We start from the raw sequence: 22,451 nt of genomic DNA on the forward strand, positions 1-22,451 counted from the left end.
AGAGAGAGAGAGAGAGAGAGAGAGAGAGAGAGAGAGAGAGAGAGAGAGAGAGAGAGGAGAGAGAGAGAGAGAGAAAGAGAGATATACACACAGAGACACAGACACACAGATACAGAGATAGACAGACACACAGAGAGACAGAGACAGACACACACACACACACACACACAGCTTTGAGGCAAAAGCAGAATGGAGAAGTAAAGAATTATAGAAAACCCATCATAGCCAAAGTGAGTTTCCAATGACAAACAGCCAAAATCTATGGTTAACTCACAGTGAACATTAACCACGTCAACACAAGAGATTGCTTTAGCATCACTGGCATGAGACAATTCTGTGACTTCTTTGCCAAGCCTGCTGACTCTAGGTGGGACTCTGCGTGTGTGTGTCTGTGTGAGTGTCTGTCTGTGTGACTGAAGATTCTGTCACACACGGTTATATTTAGTGACATATGGAATGAGAAGGGACCAGCAGTAAATAGAGGGAAGCCTTGATTCAAAGGGCAGAGCTTCTCTCTGCTGCTGCTGGCTTTCCTTATAATTAACCAATTAGGGCCATCTCCCTGCTTCCTGTGGGAGTTTTCTCTGCCGTGGAGAATGAGGCTGCAGCCCTAACCACACAGACCTATAATAAGCCATCTGGGTGATGAAGGATAGCTTCAGATACTCTTAGATTAATCCCCAAGAGGTGGCTGAATACATGTGTGGTATTCTTAGCCTCAGTACAAAGACTTTCTCAGAGGAATTAAGTGTTTTCTGACACTATCTTTTAAGTGCCCAGTTACAGTCTTATCATATGACGCTAACAAAAGAGATTGATTATTACTGGGTCTATTAAGCAACCTTGAGTCTGGAAGATCAAACAAGGCTCCTACTAACCATCCCATTGACTTTACTCAGACTGTTATTCACTAGTATGATTATATACAATAGTATATGTGGAGGGAAATGAAGAAAATGTATTCTGTATATGGAAAGATTTACATTAACTAAGGGATCATTCAAATTTAACCTATTGATATTTGTATTATTTAGAGGCACAAAATCAAAAGTGCTATTTCCATTTTCAGAGTTCAAATCGACTAAGGAGAAAATGTACATTGGTTTGCAGAGACGGCAATTTATGGGACGGGTAGACAATTCCAATATCAGAGAGGCAAAGACACATTGCTGAGTTGTTCTGGATGGAAAAATTGATTATAAAGTTGTCTGAGTGTTGCTTTTAGGAAGACTCCATTACCACCACAGGGCGGGGGTGGGGTGGGTGGAATACCTTCCACACTCCTGTCCCCTTGTTTTGGAAGAAGTGAATGTTAGGCAACATTTATGTACAGAGGCACGGAAATGACATGCAGGCTGCTTTGTTCTCGTGGGGGTCTTTAGATGAAGACTTAGAGATGGAGAAGCAGCAGAAAGCACAGAGGACTTGGCTCTGTGCCAGCGGCCTTCTATTCAGAAGGTGGGTTCTGACACCAGAGAGCTAGGCTAAAACAGAAAAGGAGGAGAGGCCAGGAGAGGACCAAAGGAGGTTTTACCACGACTAGTGAATGAGCAGGACTTACGCAGAGAAGGAGCAGAGAAGGCCCTGGGGCTGAAAGCAAGGGCAGATGACTGAGAATCCTGGAGACACTAAAAGAGGTGTGCTTCCTGGCTTTTCTGTGTTCACCTCTGGGTCTGTAGCTCTTTGTTAGCGATTCCCTTACATGTGTTCAGTCAAGAGTGATGGGAAGATGAGGAGCCCTGCCGGGCAGGGAGGGTACAAGCTCTGCCCTTTAATGAAGGTTGTGAGACCCCTCAGCCAAAGGAAAATTCCAGCACAGTTGGTCACACTGGCAGAACGTTTCCATTAGATTGTGTGTGTGTGTGTGTGTGTGTGTGTGTGTGTGTGTGTGTGTGTGTGTATCAGGAATAAGGCTGGGGCACAGGGGCCAGAACTGGGGAAGGTTCTAAGGCGGGTCAGAATGTAGGATTTCCTAATTAGAAACAGGGATCAAGGGGGGAAGCCTGCTGTGCAGCTGTAGAAAAAAAAAAAAAAAACTACATGGAAATTTATGAGAATGGTTGGTTGCCTCTAGGGGAAAGGTTGGGAAGGGGGTGAGAGGCAGCAAGGGCACAAAGGCTCGTCCATCTTGCCTGTAATGTTAATATTTAAGAAGAGAATGGGTTTAGGATGTAGCTCAGTGATATAGCCCCTAGTCATAAGTGCAAGGTCCTAGTTTCAGTCACCCCTGCACTTGGGCTGTTTATATTATCTGACTAAAAACTGATTCTAAAAACACAAGGGTTGTCTTAAAGGGTGGAGGAGTGGGGTACTGGTAAAACACTTGAGTAGCATCCCCAAGGCCCCCACCACACACACACACACACACACACACACACAAATCTAAAATGTAAGAAACCCATAGAGAAGGGAAAGGTGAACTGAGGGGAAAGGCAGGAAGCCATGACCAATAGCTTACTCCTTTGCGGCTGCTAGACTAAGGCAACCAAAGGATGACTGAGGAGCAAACAAGGGTAGCCTGAGTCACAAAAGAAGCAAATGGAAGAGGTATCAGAATTCTGAGAGGAACTTTTGAAGAGAAAACAGAGCCTGCCTGGGTCAATCCTGGCCCACCTTTCCTGTCAGGTGGCAGCTCCCCACCGCAGTTCTCACAGAGGGGATCACACATATTAGCTCCTGAAACTGAGCCTGGGGCCCAGGTTGGTCCTCTCAGTCAACCTTGTCCTCCTCAGTGGTGAAGAAATCTAACGTGCAGGATTCAGGAAATTCGCCCCTCATGTGGACCACCCACAGTCTCCTGCCCTCTTTCAAACTTTCTACCAATGCCACACCACCGCACCCCTCCCGTGACTCATCCGCTTAGCGCCTGAAATAGAGCTGGGCTGCTTCTGTTCAGGACTTCCCCCTAGGATGTCCCTGGAGAGTCCCTGAGAGGCGTGGGGACCACCTTTCCTGCAAGGAGATGCTTTCTGAGTCCGTGGTCCTGCCTGCCCTTCCCACCTCGGGAAGGTAATCAATCCCTCCAGTTCGGAGGAGGCCCACCGCCCTTCTGATGTCCTGGGGTTCATGCATCTGCACCACACCTACCTCCTTGGCTCTACGACCCAGGCTCTTTTTAAGTGGGCTCCCCAGGAGGATGCCCCTCTTCGCCCCCCAGGATTCCCTTCGGGAGATTAGGCGGGAGGCGCGGGGTGACCGGGAGCTGGGGGTGGGAGGAGCAGGGCAGTTACCTCATTGAAGCCCTCTTGCAGGACGTCCAGTAAGTTCCCGCGGGTCAAGCAGGCTAGCATTGTTCCTGCCGCGGGGCTTCCCGGGGAGGGTCACGCCACGGTCTCCTCCCTCTGCACACAAAGGCGATCGGCTCAGATCCCTGGGAGCTCTCTGGAGTCCCGCATGCCACTTACTGGAAACCTAGACCCGAGCCAAACTAGCGGCTTGCACTGGGCATGCTCGCGCGCGGGCCGCAGCCGGAGGGGCCCCGGCGCTGTGCTGGTTCCTATAGAAACAGCAGGGCGCGCGCTGCGCACACAGGCGAGAGGCACTCGCAGGCAGCCCCGGGCCTTCAGGGAGTGCGGGGAAACCGTGGGCGCGCACGCAGGCTCCGCACGGGTGCTCGCAGCGAGCATTCACACACGCGTGAGCACACACACACACACACACACACACACACGCTGACACAAGCGGGCTTGCCAGCCAGAGCATATGCTTGCAATCACTACACTGCACGTTTGGAGGCGGGCGTCCCCGAGCATGTGCACGCACATACATACACACACACACACACACACACACACACACGTATACACACACACGCACACACACGTACGTATTCACTTTGCTCACTTAAGGCTGCAAGCACCTTATCACAAGGTGGGTGGGGAAAGGAGTGAGTCACAGGATTACCCCACCCACCCCTTACTCCATTCTCCAGACTAACAGCAACCTTTTTCCACGCGGGACTTGAGAGTGAGACAACCAGCAACCTTTTCCCACTCCGGGTTGGAGAATGAAGCAGTTTAAATAAGAGCAAGTAGAATAACAAGAAATAACAATAAAAAGGGGGGATCAGAGGAGAGAGGCTGGGGGTGGGGCTCTTTAAGTATTAGAATATAAATCACTGAACAGCGTTAAACAAATCATACCATCATAATAGAAACGTCAGAGGCACACCAAGGATGACCAAGACATTACCACATGCATCTCTTCTTTCTTCTTTACAAAATAACTGCTAAGGGGTAAGAGTGGGCAAGATGGCCCAGGGGATAAAGGCTCTTGTAAAAGCTTGACACCTGAGTTCAATCCAGGAGCCATGCAAAGGTGGAAAGGAAGAACTCACTCCTCTCCAGCACAGGCACACATTATGCTACACACACACACACACACACACATTAACTGATTTTATAATAAAATAATTGCTAAGAGCCAGCATGGCGGTATACACCTATCATTCTTTACTGGAAGCTAGACGTAGAAGGATCAGGACTCATCCTTGGCTACGTAGCCAGTTTCTGGCCAGCCTAGATTACATTCATTCCTTTTTAAAATAATACACACACACACACACACACACACACACACACACACACACACCAGATCAACACTCTAGAGGTTCTAAGTCCAAAGCTAGCCTGGTCTATATAGCAAGTTCCAGGTCAGCCTCATATAGTTCCAGACCATATAGTGAGACCTGCTCTTGAAAGAAAGAAGGAAAGAAAGGAAGAAAGGAAACCATACTTTATAAGTGATTTTTAAAATAAAGCACCAAAAACGCCCTCGTACATTGACAGGTAAAAGCATTCATCCTTGGGTGTGACAGAGCCTCTCTCTTTTGTGGCCTGGCTGAGGTACAGCTTTGATGTTTATTTTTAAGAACACTAGTCATTTACATGCTTGGACTAACTGATCTTAAAAAAGAAAGAAAGAATGAGAGAAAGAAAGTCCATTTTACATTCCATCTTGAGATCCTAGACAAAAGGGAGAAATTAGAGTGTTAAGACCCAGAGAAGGTCAGAGCCTTGTCCAAGGACACAGCTGGTCGGGGACACGCAACTCAATAATCAAGGAATTACAAACCATTTTCTAGCCATCCTGCATCTCCCTCAGACTCCATTAGGACCTCAGCAAGAAAAGTCAGTAATGAGCCTACTAAATCATATTTAACCCAATGGCCTCCTCCTCAGGTCACTTGGGACTAAGAAAACCCTTACTTGGGGCAGCCTGACTAGATATCTAAAGCTGCTAAACACAAAGTTCTTCTGGGGAAGAAAAAAACAAAAACAAAAACAAACCAAAACAAAAAAAAACAAAGTGCCTTTGACCACAAGAAGCAGGAAGCAGAGTGTCAGTCTGCCCTGAGCTGGTGGCTCAGCTGGTTAAATCCTGATGGTTCCACTCTGGCTGAAGCCGGAGGAGAGCAGTAACGCCAAGGGAAACTGATCCTGAGCGCTCTGCAAGTCAGAAGACGCCTCTGTCCTCCACCAGCTGGCCAGGGTGGCTCATCAAGAGTCTCCACTGTTCCTTCAGTCCAAGGCAAAATACCACCAGGAGACTCACTAACCCGTGCTTAAGACAACGGGGCCCTTTATGAGCAGAAGCGTAAGACTTGCAACGGCATAGAACTGCATGCAACACATCTACATACCTAACAATGCAAAGCAAAACGTTCAGTTTATAAGTCAGTTTGGGCACCAGAGGGAGGCCTACAGACAGTCATCTATGCCAAGAGATCACTGTTTCTCAAAACGCCAGTCTTTGATGAGAGCAACGCCTGGGAGCTCAGTGCTTTGGAGAGGAGACTTATTAAGCAACTGATTTGCTTATCATTTTGGTCTTTTGAGGGAGGGCCGTGGGTCGCCCTGGCTGGTCTCCAGCTCCCTAAAAAAGCCAAAGATGACCTTGAACTCCTAGTCCTCTTGTTTCTGCCTCTCAAGTTCTGGGATTACAGACATGTAGTACCATGCCTAGATATAACTGACTAAAAAGAATTGTGCATTTGTGTGTCTGTACTATGTGTGTGAAGGTCCCCATTGGAGATCAGACACCAGAAGAGGATGTTGAGTACCCTGGGGTACAGAATGTTGAGAGCAACCCAGTGTGGGTGATGCAAACCAAATTTAGGTCCTCTGAAAGAGCAGTGAGTGCACTTAACCACTGTGCCATCTCTCCAGTCCCCATAACTGGATTTCAAATCTTCAAAACAGAGATCTCATTTGACCCAGTACCTTATTTCATACAAGGAAGAGAGAACATCAGGAGAGGTGCTTACAGTCACTCAGTAAATCAGTACAGGGGCTGAGATCTAAATAAAACCCTCGGAGGCCTGGGCTCATCTTTTGCAATAACCCTCCACGCATGCTGGAGGGCATCAGGGTGCTCAACAAGTGACTTGTTTTAAGGCACATGGCAAAAAATAAGAAAAGTAAAAAATAAATTGTTTAGTTCCTGAAAACCTAGGGAAGTAGTTTCTATTAGAACTTTCTAAGATGGAAATATGTTGTCCAAAATAGTGGCTTCTAGCCACACAGGCTACTAAATGCTTGAAATATAGCTAAGGCAACTAAGCAACTAAAATTCACTTAAATATAGATGACATAATTTCAAAACATTCTGTTTCAGACTATTGAGATGTCTCCTCAAACTATAATAGCTCAAATACAGCATGTATCTTATGATTAGAAACATCACAAAATTTCTGTTGGTTCATATAATGTAAAATTGCTCAGAAGCTATGTTTACCATGTCTGGTAAAGAACCGCACTTAGCTCGGAGGAACATAAATATATTCTGTTCCAGGTTCCCTACTCCATGCTATTGCAATGTCAGTAAAGAGCTGGAACAGTAAGTGAGTCAGATTGGAAGTGGGTTAGAACAGTGACCGGGGCAATAATCCATACAATGCCGTGCCTGTATATAGCCACAGAGTACTCTGGGAGCTGCCACCCCTTCCTTCCACTGCAGCAGGCCTGGGCGAAGGCAAGGACTAACTGCAGCAAACTGCTTTCCACAGGCTCCTGCTTCGCTCAGATTCTGTGTCTGCTGGACCTCAGTCCTGCATCAATCTTACTAGCAATGGCAAGTACTTCTTCCACAGACTAAAAGCCACTCAAATCTCTAAGGGAATGGCAAAATTGATCTCATTTCACTATGTCCCATGTCTTATATGAATCAATAATATATATACGTGTGAGGTCACAATTACAGTGAACAGTTGCTATTTATGTATGAAGAGAAGTTAGAGGATAAAGATTTTTGCTCCTGATCTTATTACTAAGTGGTAAAGCCAGGAACTGAACCTATGGCTACAAGTGCCAGGCAAGCGCTCTGGCACTGAGCTCAACCCAGCAAAGTACTTTTATCTGATGCTTGCAACATAGAAGGTACTAACCTAGTGTTCCCAGATGAATGAATGAATGAATGAATGAACCACTGAAAGAAACATTAGAAAATGCATTCAAACCATCTATTAATAAATGTAATAACATGTTTGCATAATTAAGACATTAAGCCTTAAACAAAGCTGTCATTTGGCGAAAACACTGCCTGTGACTTCTCTCTGTGTAAAACTAAAATGTGTGAGATTCACACCTATGAAAAATTTAACATAGTCACTACAGCTGTCATTCATGATGAAAAGAAGCAGAAAGGCAGCTTACATAAACCAATGTTTAAAACTGACAATGCAACAATCAATGAGACCCCCTGAAATAATTTCTTAATTTTCCTTTTGTTTTCTCATACCATCTGGGTTCTTTAAGGGCCTCATGCTTACAACTTCTTTCACATTTACATTCAAAGACAGCAGTACACACACACACACACACACACACACACACACACAGAGGACTGTACCCATCAGCCAAGATGGCAAACATGTCCTAGCTTCTAAACTGTGGGTTTATGTGTGTGTGTATGTATTTACTTATTACAATGCTGGGGGCTGAACCCAGGGCCTCCTGCGTGCGAGGTAAACCCTCCACCCCGTACCTCAAGTGGCTGAACTGCTCTTTTGTCTTCCACTTGCCAGTCTATATTCACCATAATCACCCTCAGACAATAGATTCATCTTGCTACCCCAGGGCCCATTGTCTTTGCACACTTCTTTTCTGCAGCACAGCAAATAGAAATTCTTTGTGTCTGGCTCAGAAGGCCTCCCCTGGGATTGCCTCTGTTTAGGCTAGAAAGCTCCCAGATGGCCAAGGCTCGTTCTCACCTCTGAGTTTTCACACTGACTCTCTGCTGGCTTTGAGTGTCCCACATTCTACTCTCCTGCTCCCCACATCATTAGCTCGCCCCCTCCAACCTTTGTCTCTTTGTGAAACTTTGACCACACTTTTTGGTTTTGTTTGTTTGTTTGTTTGTTTGTTGTTTTGTTTTGCCTTTTGCATCTTGTCCTCTTCCCTTTATGCTCTTAGTGTTGAAAACGAGTCAGGGCTTTGTGTTAACTGAGCACTCCACCACTGTCCTCTGTGACCTCTTGTAACCACTCTTGATTAGAGTCTGTCTTACTCATCTTCACACACCCCTGGCTTGTTCCTACTCCTCCTTCAAGCCCCTGCTCAAACTTGGGCCCTGGTCCTTCTCTTACTGCTCTATTTTAAATGACAATACCCCCTCACACCCACACTCCTAGGTGTCTCACCTGATGTGTTTTTATTTTCCCAGCAGCCTTCACCATCACCATGGCTACTCCACACTCACTTGGCCTTTCTTTCTTTCTTCCCCCTCCCCCCCTTCGTTTTTTTTTTTGAGACAGGGTTTCTCTGTGTAGCCCTGGCTGACCTGGAACTCACTCTGTAGACCAGGCTGGCCTCGAACTCAGAAATCTGCCTGTCTCTGCCTCCCGAGTGCTGGGACTAAAGGCGTGTGCCACCACGCCTGGCTCACTTGTCCTATCTTGTGGGAGAGTGGTTGGGTACTTATGTACATATGTAGGCACTCACATGCTGGTGTACTCACACAAGTAGAGGCCAGAGGTCAGGGTCAGGCGCCACCACCTTGTTCTTTGAGACAAGGGCTTTCACTCCTACTTGGGAGCCAGCAATTAGGCTAAGCTGGCTGAGCAGCCAGCTCCTGGAGGCCCCCCGTCTCTGCCTCCTCGGGGCTGTGATTATAAGAGGACACGACTACACTGGCATCTTTACAGGGGTTCTGGGATTGAACTCAGCTCCTCCTGATTGTTTTACTGAGCTATCTCCCTAGCCCTCTTTTTTTCCCCCTTCAAGGATAACCTCATACTGGCTATCCTCCTGCCTTAGCCTCCCAGGTGCTGCAGTTGAAGGCATCCACCACCACATCTCGCTTACTTATAAGCCTCTCCTTGCTTATAAGTAAACTTGTGCAGGACTTCTGTATGTTTTGCTTATTCCAGAACTAAGAAGACTTAGAGTCTGGCACACAGTAGATGCTAAATACAAAACTGGCTGAATTCCTTAATCCTTTTCTTTTGAAAATGAAAAGGCCATTGTGACTGGGTGGGTACCTCGGTGGTTTAAAGCACATATTACTTTTCCAGAAGACCTAGGTTAGGTCCTCAGCACCCACATGGTGACTCACAACCATGCATAACCCCAGCCCGTGGGATCTGACATCCTTTCTGACTTCCATGGACACCAAGCACTCATGTTGTGTATATACACACAGATGAAAAATACTGGATATACATAATATAAAATAAACCTTAAAAAGATTCAAAGATCAAACTAGGCATGATGGCACATGCCTGCAATTTTAGCACTGGGAGGTAGCTTCAGGAGGATCCAGAGTTTAGTATGATCATTGGATATATGGTGAGTTCTAGGACAGCCTGGGCTATATAGGACTGTCTCAAAAACAAAAAAACAAACAAACAACAATAACAACAACAACAAAACAAAGATAAAAGAAAACAAAACAAAACTCAAAGGTCTAAACCAGGCCTGATAGCACCAACATATAATCTCAGCTCCTCGGGAAACTAAGGCGGTTCACATATTCCAGGTCTCAGTAGGCTACAGAGGGTTCAAGGTTAGCCTGGCAATTTAATAAGACCACACTTTAAAATAGTGTATTAAAGGGCTGCTGATGTAGCCCAGTGGTAAAGTATGTGCCTGGTGTGTATGAGAACCTGTTCAATTCCTGTCACTGGAAAAAACAAACAAACAAACAAAACCAGATAAATGCAAAGGTCTAGAACCTTCAGTACTCTATCAGTTAGTTCTTAATCACAGTGAATCTAAGGCTATGGGTCTTTCCTCATCTCTTGCTATATTCTCAAGACAAGTCTAACTTATGGTATCCTCTTGTCATTTCTTTTCACTTACCCATGCACTCTTTTTTTAAACATATGTTGGTTCCTTATTCTATGTTTATGTACCAGGCACTATTCCTTTAGCAAAATCTTGAAGAATGAAAGATCCACTCATATATACACGTCATATACTGAGGTAAGAAACCAGGGTGGAGAGCAGAATAGACAACCCAAGAACTCAACATCAGATGAAAGGGACAGAGAACACAGGGTGGATGTGACAGTCAGAAATGAGCAGAAGGAAAAAACAGGACAGAGCCGTGAGAGACTTAGGTAGAATGTTGCCAACGTAACCACCAGACGGCAGGGCTCAGTATGAATCAAGCCCGAGCAGATTCGCCAAAGCAAATGATTCAGAAATGTGTTCTACATTTTTTTCCCTAAATCGAGGGTCAGGTTGTCTGCCAAACATCCACCGTTGACAACTGGACCAACACAGTGACATCTGGTGGATGTTATGGAAGTGGCTCAAGTCTCTCAACTAGAAAAATAGTGCTTCCGTGCTTCTGGCCCATCACCACCAGCCTCACTGTTACTAATTACACTGGTAAAACCTAGTCTTTCATTAGGGCTCAGCATTCTCACGATTTGGAATCCATATTCTGATATTCAGCTGCCCTCTGAAGGATGTGCGCAAACTCTGAAATCACCATTCTTCCTTATTCTGTAGCATGCTCGTACCTGGATAAATGGAACCAACTTGCTTTGTAATCAAGCAAGAAGAACCACTTTAGCATTGATAATCCAAAACATGCTCTTCTTCCAAAGATGTGGCTGTGAGCACTAGGCTTTCTTTTCGACCCCACTGACATCAGGGCGGTAGGAACAAGACACAACTAGTCACATTGATCCAATCAGAATAAGTTAAGTTTAACTTTTTCTTCCTGTGAAGATGGGTTCTATAGCCTGAAAATGTTTCCTTTTCTTACTCTGTTTGAAATTATATCTGGTCTGGAGAGATGGCTCAACAGTTAAGAGTGCTGCCATTGCAGGGAATCAAGAGTTTCCATTCAATTTCCATCTCTCTCTCTCTCTCTCTCTCTCTCTCTCTCTCTCTCTCTCTCTCTCACACACACACACACACACACACACACACATACACACACATATAAGTAAAATGTTAAAAACAAAGTTCTTCATTAAAACACTATCAAATGATTCTATTATAATGTTATTTAATAAACAAGTTGTATTATACATAATAAAATATTGGTTTAAGGGAAAAATAAAATACCCATCTATAATTAAAAAATAAAGTTCTTATCTTTTAAAAATAGTCTTACATTGGCTTATTTTCTTCTTTAAATATATGGATGCTTTTCCTGTTTACTACATGTGTTCCTGGTCCCATAGAGATCAGAAGAGGGCATCAGATCTCTTGGAACTGGACTTAAAGGCAGCTGTGAGTGCTGGGAATCAAACCCAGGTCTTTTGCAAAAGTAGTCAGTGTTCTTAACTGCAGAGCCATCTCTCTGGTCCCCAGGTTGCTTATTTTCAATGTGATTGGTGGAGAGATTCAAAAATCCAATGAACAGGGACTGATCAACAGTCAAGATGATTATAGTGAATCTGGGCATGGTCGTGCATACTTTTTGTTTTGTTTTGGTTTTGTTCACAGACTTCATTGGTTCTACAATGAACAGCAAAGACAATGTTAAATATCACTCGGGGGCATCAATGTAGATGTGAAAACCACCCCTAGAAAGTGGTAGTGCATACTTGTAATCCCAGCTCTTCAAAGGCTGAGACAGGAGATTTGCCTCACTGTGAGCTACACAGTGATTTTAATGCCAGTCTAGGATACATAACAAAACTCTGACTCAAAAGGCCAACCAAGCAGGGGCTGGAGAGATGGCTCAGCAGTTAAAAACCCTGGTTGATCTTCCAGAAGACCCAGGGTTGATTAGAAGCACCTATATGCCAACTCTCAGCTGTCTGTAACTTCAGTTCCGAGGGACTGAATGCCCTCCTCTAGCCTCTGTCAGCACCAGGCATGTGGTGCACGGACATACATAGAGGCAAAATACCCATACACAAAAAATAAAATAATAATAAAACTCAAAGACAAATATACATATCATGAAGTTAACAATACCAAAGTTTTCATATAATAAGATTTCACAGAAAACACTTGCATAAATGAAAAGACTAAAATATTGACTGGAATATTCACAGTTTGCTTCTGGATGAGAGACTTATAGGGTATAGGGTTTCTTTGTGGGGGCAGGGTTTCTCTGTGTAATGCTGGCTGTCCTTGAACTCACTCTGTAACCCAGGTTGGCTTCAAACTTAGGGATCTGCTCCCAAATGCTGGAATTAAAGGCATCCATCACCACTGTACTGCCTAGCTAGTTCTTTTTCTTTTAATCATAATTTTTTATCATAATTTGCTATGTTGCTCAAATGCTCTTTAATTAACATTATTTTTGAACAAACTATTGAGATCTTTTAAATAATTCATATATACTGATTAGAGTTTCCCAACCTCTCTCCGGTTTTATTAATTCCAAAAAAATTAATGAATCGATGCTCTAGAAATGAGCTAGAATTTCTACAAGGATGAGGAGCAAGAAAGGAAGGCAATAATATCTTGTTCTAGGCTCTGCACAGAACAGCACAGACATTCCTGTAAGGTCCCCACACTCCTGACAATACTCAGGCACTTACAGAGGCCGCTCCAGGCATAGAGGAGTTACAGACTCTCATAACCACTTGAGTCCCCATCTTCAGATTCTCTAGAAGATCCAATTCAGGGGCACCTTAAGATAGGAAAAGGAGATCTGTGAAAATACATAGTCGAAGAAAATTCAAAAGCTAAATTAACTTAGGAAGAGTCAGGTCACCTCCCTTTAATCTATCAACTTAAGTCATCTCGAAGTGTCAGACTTAGAACCCTGGTGAGCACCTAAGATACTGTAATGGCAAGAGCGTCATCTCAGCTGCATACTTTTTTCTTTTATTTGTCTGTGTGTAGGGGGTAGAGGCAGGTGGTCGGTGACCATGGAGATCAGAAGATGGGATGGATCTCCTGGAGCTGGAGCTACTGGAAGTTGTGAGCTAACTCAGATCCTTCGAAAGAGCAGTAAACCACTCTTGGTAGCTGAGCCATCGCTCTAGTTCTTCAGGGACACTTTAAAACAACTTTAACTAGGTTTTCACAGAGAGAAGAAGGCTGCTTTCTTGGCTCCACTTTCCACCACCTCCCCTGACATACAGTCTTTCCCACACACATGTCCAAAAACAAAAAAAAAAAAAAAAAACTTGGAATGTATTCAGATAACCCGAAGAAATACCAGATTATCTGTGCCGGACACATTTTTCACTCTTCAGAAACGTCTTAAACTTATTTTTATTTTTATCCTCAGGAACTTTTAACCCCCCACAGGAAGCATGGACTTTGAAACAGGGTGTGGGGGTTGAGAAAGGGTCCTGTGTAACCCAGGTTGGCCTCCAATTTTCTATGTAATAGAGAATGACTTTGAACCCCAGATCATCCTGTCTCCGTATTCTAAGTGGTAAGATCACAGATACACACACCACACCTGGCTCAGCATTTAAATTTCTACAGCAGAATTTGTCTATAGAATTTTACGTTCACATAGTGTTGCCTGTAGCATTTTATTTGACCCTCATGGTTAAGAACCCTTGAAAAGGGTGATTTTGTTTACCCCTAACTAACACATAGAAAACAAACCAGGGAGTTGCCCTACCAATTTTCAGCGAGGGTAGCCTTCCACCCCACCTCTTCTAAATCCTCTTGCACTAACTGGGTCAGTGTCAGAGAAAAGGCCTAGCAATTGCAGTAAAGGTGGCGGTGGTGGTGCGACGACGACCACAACGACGACTGAATTTTATGTGATACCACAACTGTTGTAAATTTGCATTGGTTCTCTATAAGGTTGATAATAGCAACACTAATGTGTGGTATGTGTGTTGCAATTAATTCCCTTGTCAGTACTCTACCCATCTTCAGGGAATCACCCTCTTATCGAACCAACAGGTATATTTGGGGAGAATAGCATGACGGGTTAAGAAAGGGGAATGAGTTACAACTCATCTCCAAGCTCTAAAGTCTTAAGCAGGAACTGCACACTAAGTCTCTACAGGGTTCAGAGAGCGCTCAGACCGAAAAATTCTGCGTTTTTCCCTTCGCACCCTCGTTTCTGCTGCACGCCCCTACTTCCGATCTGGAGGTTCAACAGGTGGTAATGATATTTCTCAGCTACTCACCACTTTTCGGCACCTACCTCATAAACTATCGGCCGGTTTGGTTCAACATCTTCCCGGGGCTAGCCGGCACTTTTACAGAGCTGCGCGTTCCTGCTGCCATGGCGACACGTAGGCTTGCGTCGATCGGGCCTGCCTTCCCTGGACAAGAGCCAGCTCTAGTAGGCCTTGGCTCATCTCCGGCCTTCCAGGCCCCGCCTCCAGCCGACCAAGAACCCGCCCCTGCCACTCTGGACCCGCCTTCCAGCCTCAGGACCAGAACCCCCTACCAGCCTCCAGGCCCGCATCTCCTTATTCCCACCCTGCTCATTTAGTCCCGCCTACTCCCCACCTTCAACCAATGGGAGCTTGCCGTCTGTTCACAAACCCAATACCCAAACCGCTGACCTTCAATAGTGTGGGCTGGGACACCTTGTAAAACTCAGCTCCAGGAATAATCAATCACCAGCCTGTTCTACATACTATTTATTAATTGATTCGAAAGGTTCTTCAGACGAGAGCTAACAGTCCTGCCAGGAGTTTCTCCAGGATGTCGTCTCCAGGCTGTTGATGTAGACAAATTGAAGTCTTTGCGGCTCAATGGTTGGAGTCCCATCTCTGTGATAAGGTCTGGAACCTTTGACCTATCTATTAGGTTGATTGCCCACAGTAGTCGTGAGGCTGTGTGCAAAGACTCAGAAAATTTCCTCTGAGCGTTTCTCTTCGGCTTTGGGGTATAGGTGTATAAACGGGATATAATTAGCTAGCACGGTGGCCACATCTGTAACCCCAGCACTGGTAGTAAAAGGCTGGGATAGATCATTATTTCAAGGCCATCCTCAGCTATGTAGCAAGTTCCAGGCCAGCCTGGGCTACGTGAGATCCTGTTTCTCAAAATACAACAACAACAACAAAAAAACAAGAAATAACCAAATAACGACAAAAAGCCCTAACAAAATCAAATATCATTAAATAACTCCTATCAGAAAGAGCCAAAGTGCATAGAGGGTTCTTGCTGCATTTGAGAATGCAAATAAAGTTAGGAGTCAAAGATTAACCTTTTTTTGCACATAAATATTTTTTTGGAACTCACTCCACCCATAGTTAGCCTTACCACAACAGTGGCAAACCAAAGGATTCATAGTGGAGAGGGTAGGGGACCCATAATTGCAGATGTTCTGGTGTCCTTTAAGATTACAACATGGCCATTATCCTTGTTCTCGAGAACAGAAGATTATCCACACAGGATGGTAAAATCATAGAAATCGGAACTTCCTCCCAAGGGCTCACACCAGGGTTCCGTTGCTGCGGTCATACTGAGGTGTGGCCTGGGGGAAGCGGAGGCTGGCGTACTCGGTAGCAGATTCTGAATGCAGGCATTTCACCTTCTGGAGAGAGTGTGGCTGAAATTGCCTGAGCACATGAATGTCCGCATAATGCAAGTCATTCTCCTCCGACTTGGAGTCTGAAGTTTTCTTCTGCGATACAGGCGGGTGTAACACTTGCTCATATGTGGGTGCTGTTGTCTCATAGTCCTGGTAGAAATCAACAGAATTAAGGGAGGTTCCCATGCAGGACCTTTTACACAGAGGTCCCCTTGCTGTATTCCTCTGGGAAGCCAGGTAAGAAACACAACATGAGTCAGTCTCTCTCTCTCTCTCTCTCTCTCTCTCTCTCTCTCTCTCTCTCTCTCTCTCTCTCGCTCTCTCTCTCTCTCTCTCTCTCTCTCTCTGTGTGTGTGTGTGTGTGTGTGTGTGTGTGTGTGTACACCTTAGAAGAGGGTCCCTGCATTCCATCTTGTTAGAGACAGGCTCTTTCTTGCTGTTTGCTGCTGCACGAGCCAGGCTAGAAACCGTCCAGTGACTTCCGGCTCTGTTTCCCACCTCCCAGTAGGGATGTGCTGGGCTAGAAACCGTCCAGTGATTTCCGGCTCTGTTTCCCATCTCCCAGTAGGGATGTGCTGGGATTACAGAAGCTTCGGTTACTGCCTCCAGCTTTTATGTGGGTTCTGGAGATCTGAACTCTGATAGTCAAGCTTGCGCGTGAGGACTTTACCATCGGAGCCATCTCCCCAGTCTGACACAGCAATTTCTACAGATGGTTGAGATGAATCTGGTACAGGGTGAGAGAGCTGAGCACTGGGAGCCAACATCTGAGTGGGTCTGGGAGGGGACAGAGGCGGACCATTACCTTTGTGCCATTCTGCCACAACTGTTGCTGCTTCAGGATGCTCAATGTGGGTCTTGCGTGGCTCCCTGTGGGGGAAGAAAGCTGGCTTTAAACTCAGTCTCTCGTTCCCATTTCTACTGAGACTGCCCTCTTCAAGTGTCTGTTCGCTTATTGGTGTGGGAGGCTAACAGATCTCGCTGGCTGAGCTCCTACTTGTCTCATGTCTACTAATCTACTCCCAAACTCCTTCTCAGGATACTCTATCTTCCATCCTCCTTGCTCATCAGCCCTCAAACATAGTTCCATGAATATGCAATGACAGCTCATCCTGTGCTAGGCTCTGGGCCATGCTCTGGGAGATAAGAATGAGTAGGCTATTTCCTCTGCCTTGGGAAATCTACCGTGTACCTGGGAAGTCATATGAGGTGACAGAATACTACAAAAATGTAGTACGTGCTGAGTTATACCAGTGGGCCACTTTCAACCAAGCCATTTCTTCCCCAAGCATTTGCCTGAGAACTCCTCTGCCCTGCTAGCACCCTCTTCTGTTGACCTATGAACCTGAGATGACACCCATGGCTTCTGGGTTTTTTTTCTTTCTGTATTCTGTTGTAGCACCAGCAGATGTTACAATTATGTATTCACATGTATCTGCCTCTCACAGTTGATTCTCTGCTCTTCCAGAGCTCTTGGAACCCTCCTCTGGGCCACACTTCCTCATTGGGAACCTACAGAACAGCTCACGTACAATACAAGCGCTCAAGTGTATGCTGTAGCTAGATGAGAGCGTGGGTAACCAACTTTGTCCCTTGAAGTAATGGGAAAGGTAAGGCCAACAGGTTAGGGGCTAGCCTCAGACCCAGTAAACTAAAGACTCTTTTTGTCATACTACTTCCCCTTTGTTGCGTCCAAGGTCATGTCTCTTCTCTGTCTTCCCCAAGGTTTTACTCTCTTCTCTGATTTCCCTTGCTCTTAAGACCCTCTCCCCTATTACCTGTTTTGTTTTTCTTCTGGAGAGTGGACGGGCAGCTCCTGTGTAGAGAAACAGATCACCAGTGTGCAAGAAGAGCTCTGTACCTTCTCCCTGTCACATTTTCTCTGTAATCTCCTTCACATTTCTGGATGATATCCCACCCCCACCCCCACCCCAAAGATTCACTCTGGGCCAGAGTCAGCCTGAACATACTGGCCAAGGATATACAATGCCTCTCCTAGATGGATGGTTCTGGAAAGTACAGCGGTAAGACTGAGATAACCAAACCCAAAATACTGGTTTAGGCAACCAGGCACCGCATGCCAGAGATGTTACTGGCTTGAAGTCTATTCTGGGATTGTCTATCAAGCTAATCCCAGTAGAGACTGAGGGGAATCTGCCAAATTATGGAATATATTCCTGGATCCAGAGGCTGAGTCTTCATTGCTATTTTTTTAAGGGGGGGGGTGTTGTCTTTGGAAACCTGAAATAGGAGTTGTCACAACCAGGGCTACCTACCTAGTCAAGGCCCTTCGGAGCTCTATTCCAGTAAGTGGCTACCCTTCCTACTTCCCTGTCCTTGTTTTTAGCTAACAGACAAAGTGAGAGATGCTTAACCTTTAATGCCCTTTAGAGCACTCTGTCTACAGAACTGGGAACACTGACTTTGGGAGTGACTCAGCAACTTTGCTCCTGGGGTCCCCAGTGGAGCCTACATGTCTGCGGGACTGATGCACTTGTCTGAGGGAATCAGGGTGACCGGTGTCAAACTTTCTTTGGGTGCCTATTCTTGCTAGTATATTTCCAAATCTCATGAGAGTCCCATCTGTCTGATTTTTGCCTCTCCTCAGGAAGTTTCCTTCTCATGGAAATTAAAGAGAAAGGAAGAGAAAGACAAGCAGACATCTAAATCATGATGACTGTACTACTGTGGGGGAGGAAATCAGGATTTTTCCACATGTTTGATAAAGAGCTCTGTTTTGGAGTGATTTTCAGTTTTGAGGCAACTTGCTGAAGGCCAGGGAGTTGGTCTAGCTAAACACTAAAGGTGGAGTGGCAGAAAGATGGCTTCTGCCAGTCTCCCAGCTTCGTCCTCTGCTCCTTCAGCCCTTGCTTTGGGTCAGAGCTGGGTCATTGGAACCAACGCCTTGCCCCTGTCACACTCCTGTTTTCCTGTTTGTTTGTACTGAAGTGGACAGAGACTATTAATGGGAGAGTACACAACCAGACTTATCCAATTTTAGTGAAAAGAACCTGTTTCTGATTTGGATGTTGCATAGAACCTGGACACAACCTGAGAGCCATAGGTGACAGAATTAGTTTGAGATTAGACTTAAAAAATCTCAATGGGCCATCTTCCACAGTGGTCATAAGAATAAAAATGGAAACAATCCTTTCTGGATGCAATTGGTAATAAGGACAACCTACTGTCTGATGTAGCAGTCTCGTGTCCCAGTACATGACCATGCAGAGAGATGACACCTCATTGCAGCAACATACTTCAAAACAGGAAACATCCTACATGATCAGTATTGATGAGTGACTAAGTAAATGGTAGATACAGAGAATAGCAAACCAGGTGGCCACTTTGAAAAAGAGGCTGAAAAAGAACACCTAATAGCATGGAAAATTTTCACTAAATCTTTACTAAGCTAATAAAAAGACATGCTTTCCGATTAAAAAACCATGTGTGTTTTAAAATAATATGCAGGCTGGCTCGGAGGCTAAGAATGCATACTGCTTCCCAGCACTTGGGAGGCAGAGGCAGGCGGATTTCTGAGTTCGAGGCCAGCCTGGTCTTCAGAGTGAGTTCCAGGACAGCCCGGGCTACACAGAGAAACCCAGTCTTGAAAATCCAAAAAGAAAAAAAAAGAATGCATTCTGCTCTTGCAGAGGACCCAAGTTCAGCTTCCAGCACCCATGCGTGGTGCTTCACAATGCCCTGTAACTACAGATCCTGAGTTTCAAATGCCTTTTCCTCACTCCACCCTCCTAAAAGATACATACCTAAAACCAAGACTTTAAAAAACAACATGGGGACACATGAAAATGCTCTTGTCTTCACTATGATCTCTCTTTTTGAAAAAAAAAAAATTAATCTATTTAACGTGCACTGGTGTTATCCCTGTATGTGTGTCTGTATGATAATGTTGGGTCCCCTGGAACTGGAGGGACAGAAAATAGTGAGCTGTTATGTGGGTGCTGGGAATCGAACCAGGATCCTCTAGAAGAGCAACCAGTGCTCTGAACTGCTGAGCCGTCTCTCCAGCCCCTTAGGATCTCTTTTTATTTTTAATCCTTGGTTATTTTCCAAATTTTCTGCAGTAAATGCTTACTGCTTCTGTATAAAAAAATGGTAATAATAAATATTCTATAAGAGAGATGATCAATTTTCATACTTTGTTGAAATCTGGGTTTTTAATATGACAATAAGAAACAAAAAAAGATTGTCCAATTCTACTAGTATTTTAAGGTGCAAACCAGATTTGGGTTAGAATGTTTGGCACAGTACTGTGAGGATGGGCTCTGGAGTTAGAATGACCGTGCCTGACTAACAGAGACTTTCAACAGGTTTCCAGCCTCTCTGAGCCTCTTCCATGTTCTTAGTATTAAAATGAAAATTGTTAATAGAATCTAAACATCATGGAATTGTTAGTAAGGATTAAATAAAATGGTGTTGTAAGATATTAAGCATGACTCTAACATATTATGAGCATCAACAAAAGACAGACATAAGACTTGCCTGCAATCCCAGGACTTGGGAGGCAGGGGCAGAGGGATTGTCACAAGTTCAAAGCCAACTTGGTCTATGTAGTGAGTTACAGACCAATCAGGGCTACAGATCAAAACCCTCTCTAAAAATAAGTAAATCAGGGCTGGCTGTAATGGTATAGGCTTTTAATCCCAGCGCAGGCGAGGCAGAGTCAGGCAGACTATTGTGAGTTCAAGGCCAGCCTGGTTTACACAGAGAGTTCCAGGACGACATAGAGAGAACCTGTCTCAAAAATCAAACAAAAAAGTAAATAAATATACATGAAAACAAATATACACAAATAGGCAGGGCCCTATTTATTTGTCTGTTTTTGGTTTTTTGAGACAGGATCTCACTATGTGACAGGATATGTGTCACTTTGTGACAGGATCTCACCTTGGCTATCCTGAAATGGCCTGCCTCTGCCTTTCAATAGCTGGGATCAGAGGCATTCACTACCATGTTTAGCCAAATTTCCTTTTATTGCTGACTTCTGTATCTGTCACTTCCTGGTACCTAGCTCATGCTCAGTTGATATTTGTTTAATAACCAACTAGATTAATAAACTAGCAGGCACAGGACTGGAGTCTAGTATTGTTTTCAAATTTTAGGTGCTTTCCAACGTACTTCACTTTTCTCTCTACATGTGCTGTTTACTTGTAAATAAGTATTTGAACTCTGACCCAGACATGGATCATATAGCTAAGAGGCAGCTGACAGGATGAAGCCATATTTGGGAATTTGTAGTGGTGGTGAACACCCCCGGGGGGGGGGGGGAGTTACAAAAACCACAAATAATCTATTGTTCAGTGTTCTTTTGTGGTTTTTATTTTGTATTTTTTGTTCTTACTAGCTTTTGATCTCTAAAACCAACCTATGATGCAAATAATAGGGACTTATTTTTTAAAAGGGGCGGACCCAGTGAGTTGACCGGACTGCCTGAGGCCACACAGCAATTAGCATGAAAGTTATATTCACATTTCCAGTGGATACTCTTCCTTCCCAGTTACGCAGTTTCAAACAAATATTTGTCCAAATCCAGTTGCTCAATCCATGGTCACATCTCTGATTACTTAGTGAGGAAAGTATGGGCCCTGAAGTCTAGCCTCCGCTCTTGGAATCCTGTTTTACCTGCTAAGCTACTAGCCATGTGACAGACACTAACTTCTTTGAGCCTCTGCTCCTTAACCGGCTAAGATGGGAGCAACGGTAAGACCACTCACTCACAGAAGAGCTGGGACAATTAACCGAGATTAGAAAGTGACTGCACATAGAGAGCACTCGAATGCTCCCGTTATTATGATCTGAGGAAGAATGAAAAAGGAGAGAGCATCAGAAGGAAAGGAGAGAAAAGAGAAACCAGGCTGGCCCACCGGTGCAGCCAACCTCTGGCCACTCTCCAGCTTGCTGTGTTTTCTGAGCGTCCTAAGGCACCGCTCTGTGTTCGACCCAGGACGCGGCAAGTGGAGGAAGGCACGGTCTCCAGGCTGTCTGATTCTCAGGGTTTCATATCCACCACCGGACGCGATCCCCTCCACCTTTCGGCCCTACTCACCAGTTTCCCCCACAGCACAGCCGGTTTCCCATGGCGGATGTGTCTCCCAGGGAGCCCAGCTGGTTTTCAGACATAAAGAGGTTTGCGCATTTCCTGGTTCCCGGCTGAGCGAACCGCAGCGGCTCCCAGGGAGTCTGTCAGTATCAGATTTCAACCGAGTAGGTTGGACCTTGGAAGCCACCTGGTGGAATGATTCCCAAGTGACTGTTCCCAGCCAAAGGGCAGAAAGACACACGGGCTCCAGGTGAGAATTATCTCACCTTTGGGATTTGAAACTCCTTTTGATGAAGCTGCAAGCTTCGATTTATAAAGAAACCTGAGATACAAAAGGGCCCTGAGTTTCCATAGGAAATGTGTCTCACTGTATCGAAGGGCCTTTGAAATATACCCTCCAAAAGGGGGTCAAGGGTCGTCCCCTACGTTTGCCCTACCGCACTCAGGTTTGAGTGTCACTGTCAAGGTAATTGGTACTAGTTTCTGATGTTCTCAATTTGGGTTTGAATCCTAGAGG

General features: G+C 45.0%; 2 protein-coding genes across 3 annotated transcripts in view; both read right to left on the minus strand.

Annotated features, from left to right (window-relative positions):
• Dixdc1 (DIX domain containing 1) overlaps positions 1-14,700 on the minus strand; it is a 75,914-nt gene extending 61,214 nt beyond the window's left edge. Inside the window, exons 1-2 of one of the 2 annotated variants that reach the window (XM_029543276.1) lie at positions 14,533-14,700; positions 12,953-13,044 (exon numbers count right to left, since the gene is read on the minus strand). In XM_029543276.1, the coding sequence (XP_029399136.1) occupies positions 12,953-13,009 (57 nt within the window). In that variant the 5' untranslated portion in view covers positions 13,010-13,044; positions 14,533-14,700. Of the gene's footprint in view, positions 1-3,230; positions 3,450-12,952; positions 13,045-14,532 lie in introns of those variants that run through there. The other variant, XM_021206777.1, reaches the window with a different exon arrangement.
• A 260-nt stretch (positions 14,701-14,960) lies between these two features.
• On the minus strand, positions 14,961-22,126 carry C10H11orf52 (chromosome 10 C11orf52 homolog). The gene is made up of 4 exons (XM_021208031.2): positions 21,941-22,126; positions 17,655-17,692; positions 16,682-16,746; positions 14,961-16,026 (listed from the first exon to the last, which is right to left on the minus strand). The coding sequence occupies exons 1-4, from the start codon at positions 22,012-22,014 to the stop codon at positions 15,778-15,780; spliced, it is 426 nt and encodes a 141-aa protein (XP_021063690.1). The 5' UTR covers positions 22,015-22,126; the 3' UTR covers positions 14,961-15,777.
• Positions 22,127-22,451: the final 325 nt, after the last annotated feature.

The sequence above is a fragment of the Mus pahari genome, chromosome 10 (genome assembly GCF_900095145.1).
Source record: "Mus pahari chromosome 10, PAHARI_EIJ_v1.1, whole genome shotgun sequence".
NCBI lineage: Eukaryota > Metazoa > Chordata > Mammalia > Rodentia > Muridae > Mus > Mus pahari.

Coding starts and splice junctions, on each gene's coding strand:
- C10H11orf52 (XM_021208031.2), bottom strand. CDS start 22,014: ATGTCTGAAAACCAGCTGGGCTCCCTGGGAGACACATCCGCCATGGGA. Junction 16,747..17,654: donor CCAGAAGAAAAACAAAACAG/GTAATAGGGGAG, acceptor CTTCCCCCACAG/GGAGCCACGCAAGACCCACA. Junction 16,027..16,681: donor TGTGGCAGAATGGCACAAAG/GTAATGGTCCGC, acceptor GATTTCTACCAG/GACTATGAGACAACAGCACC.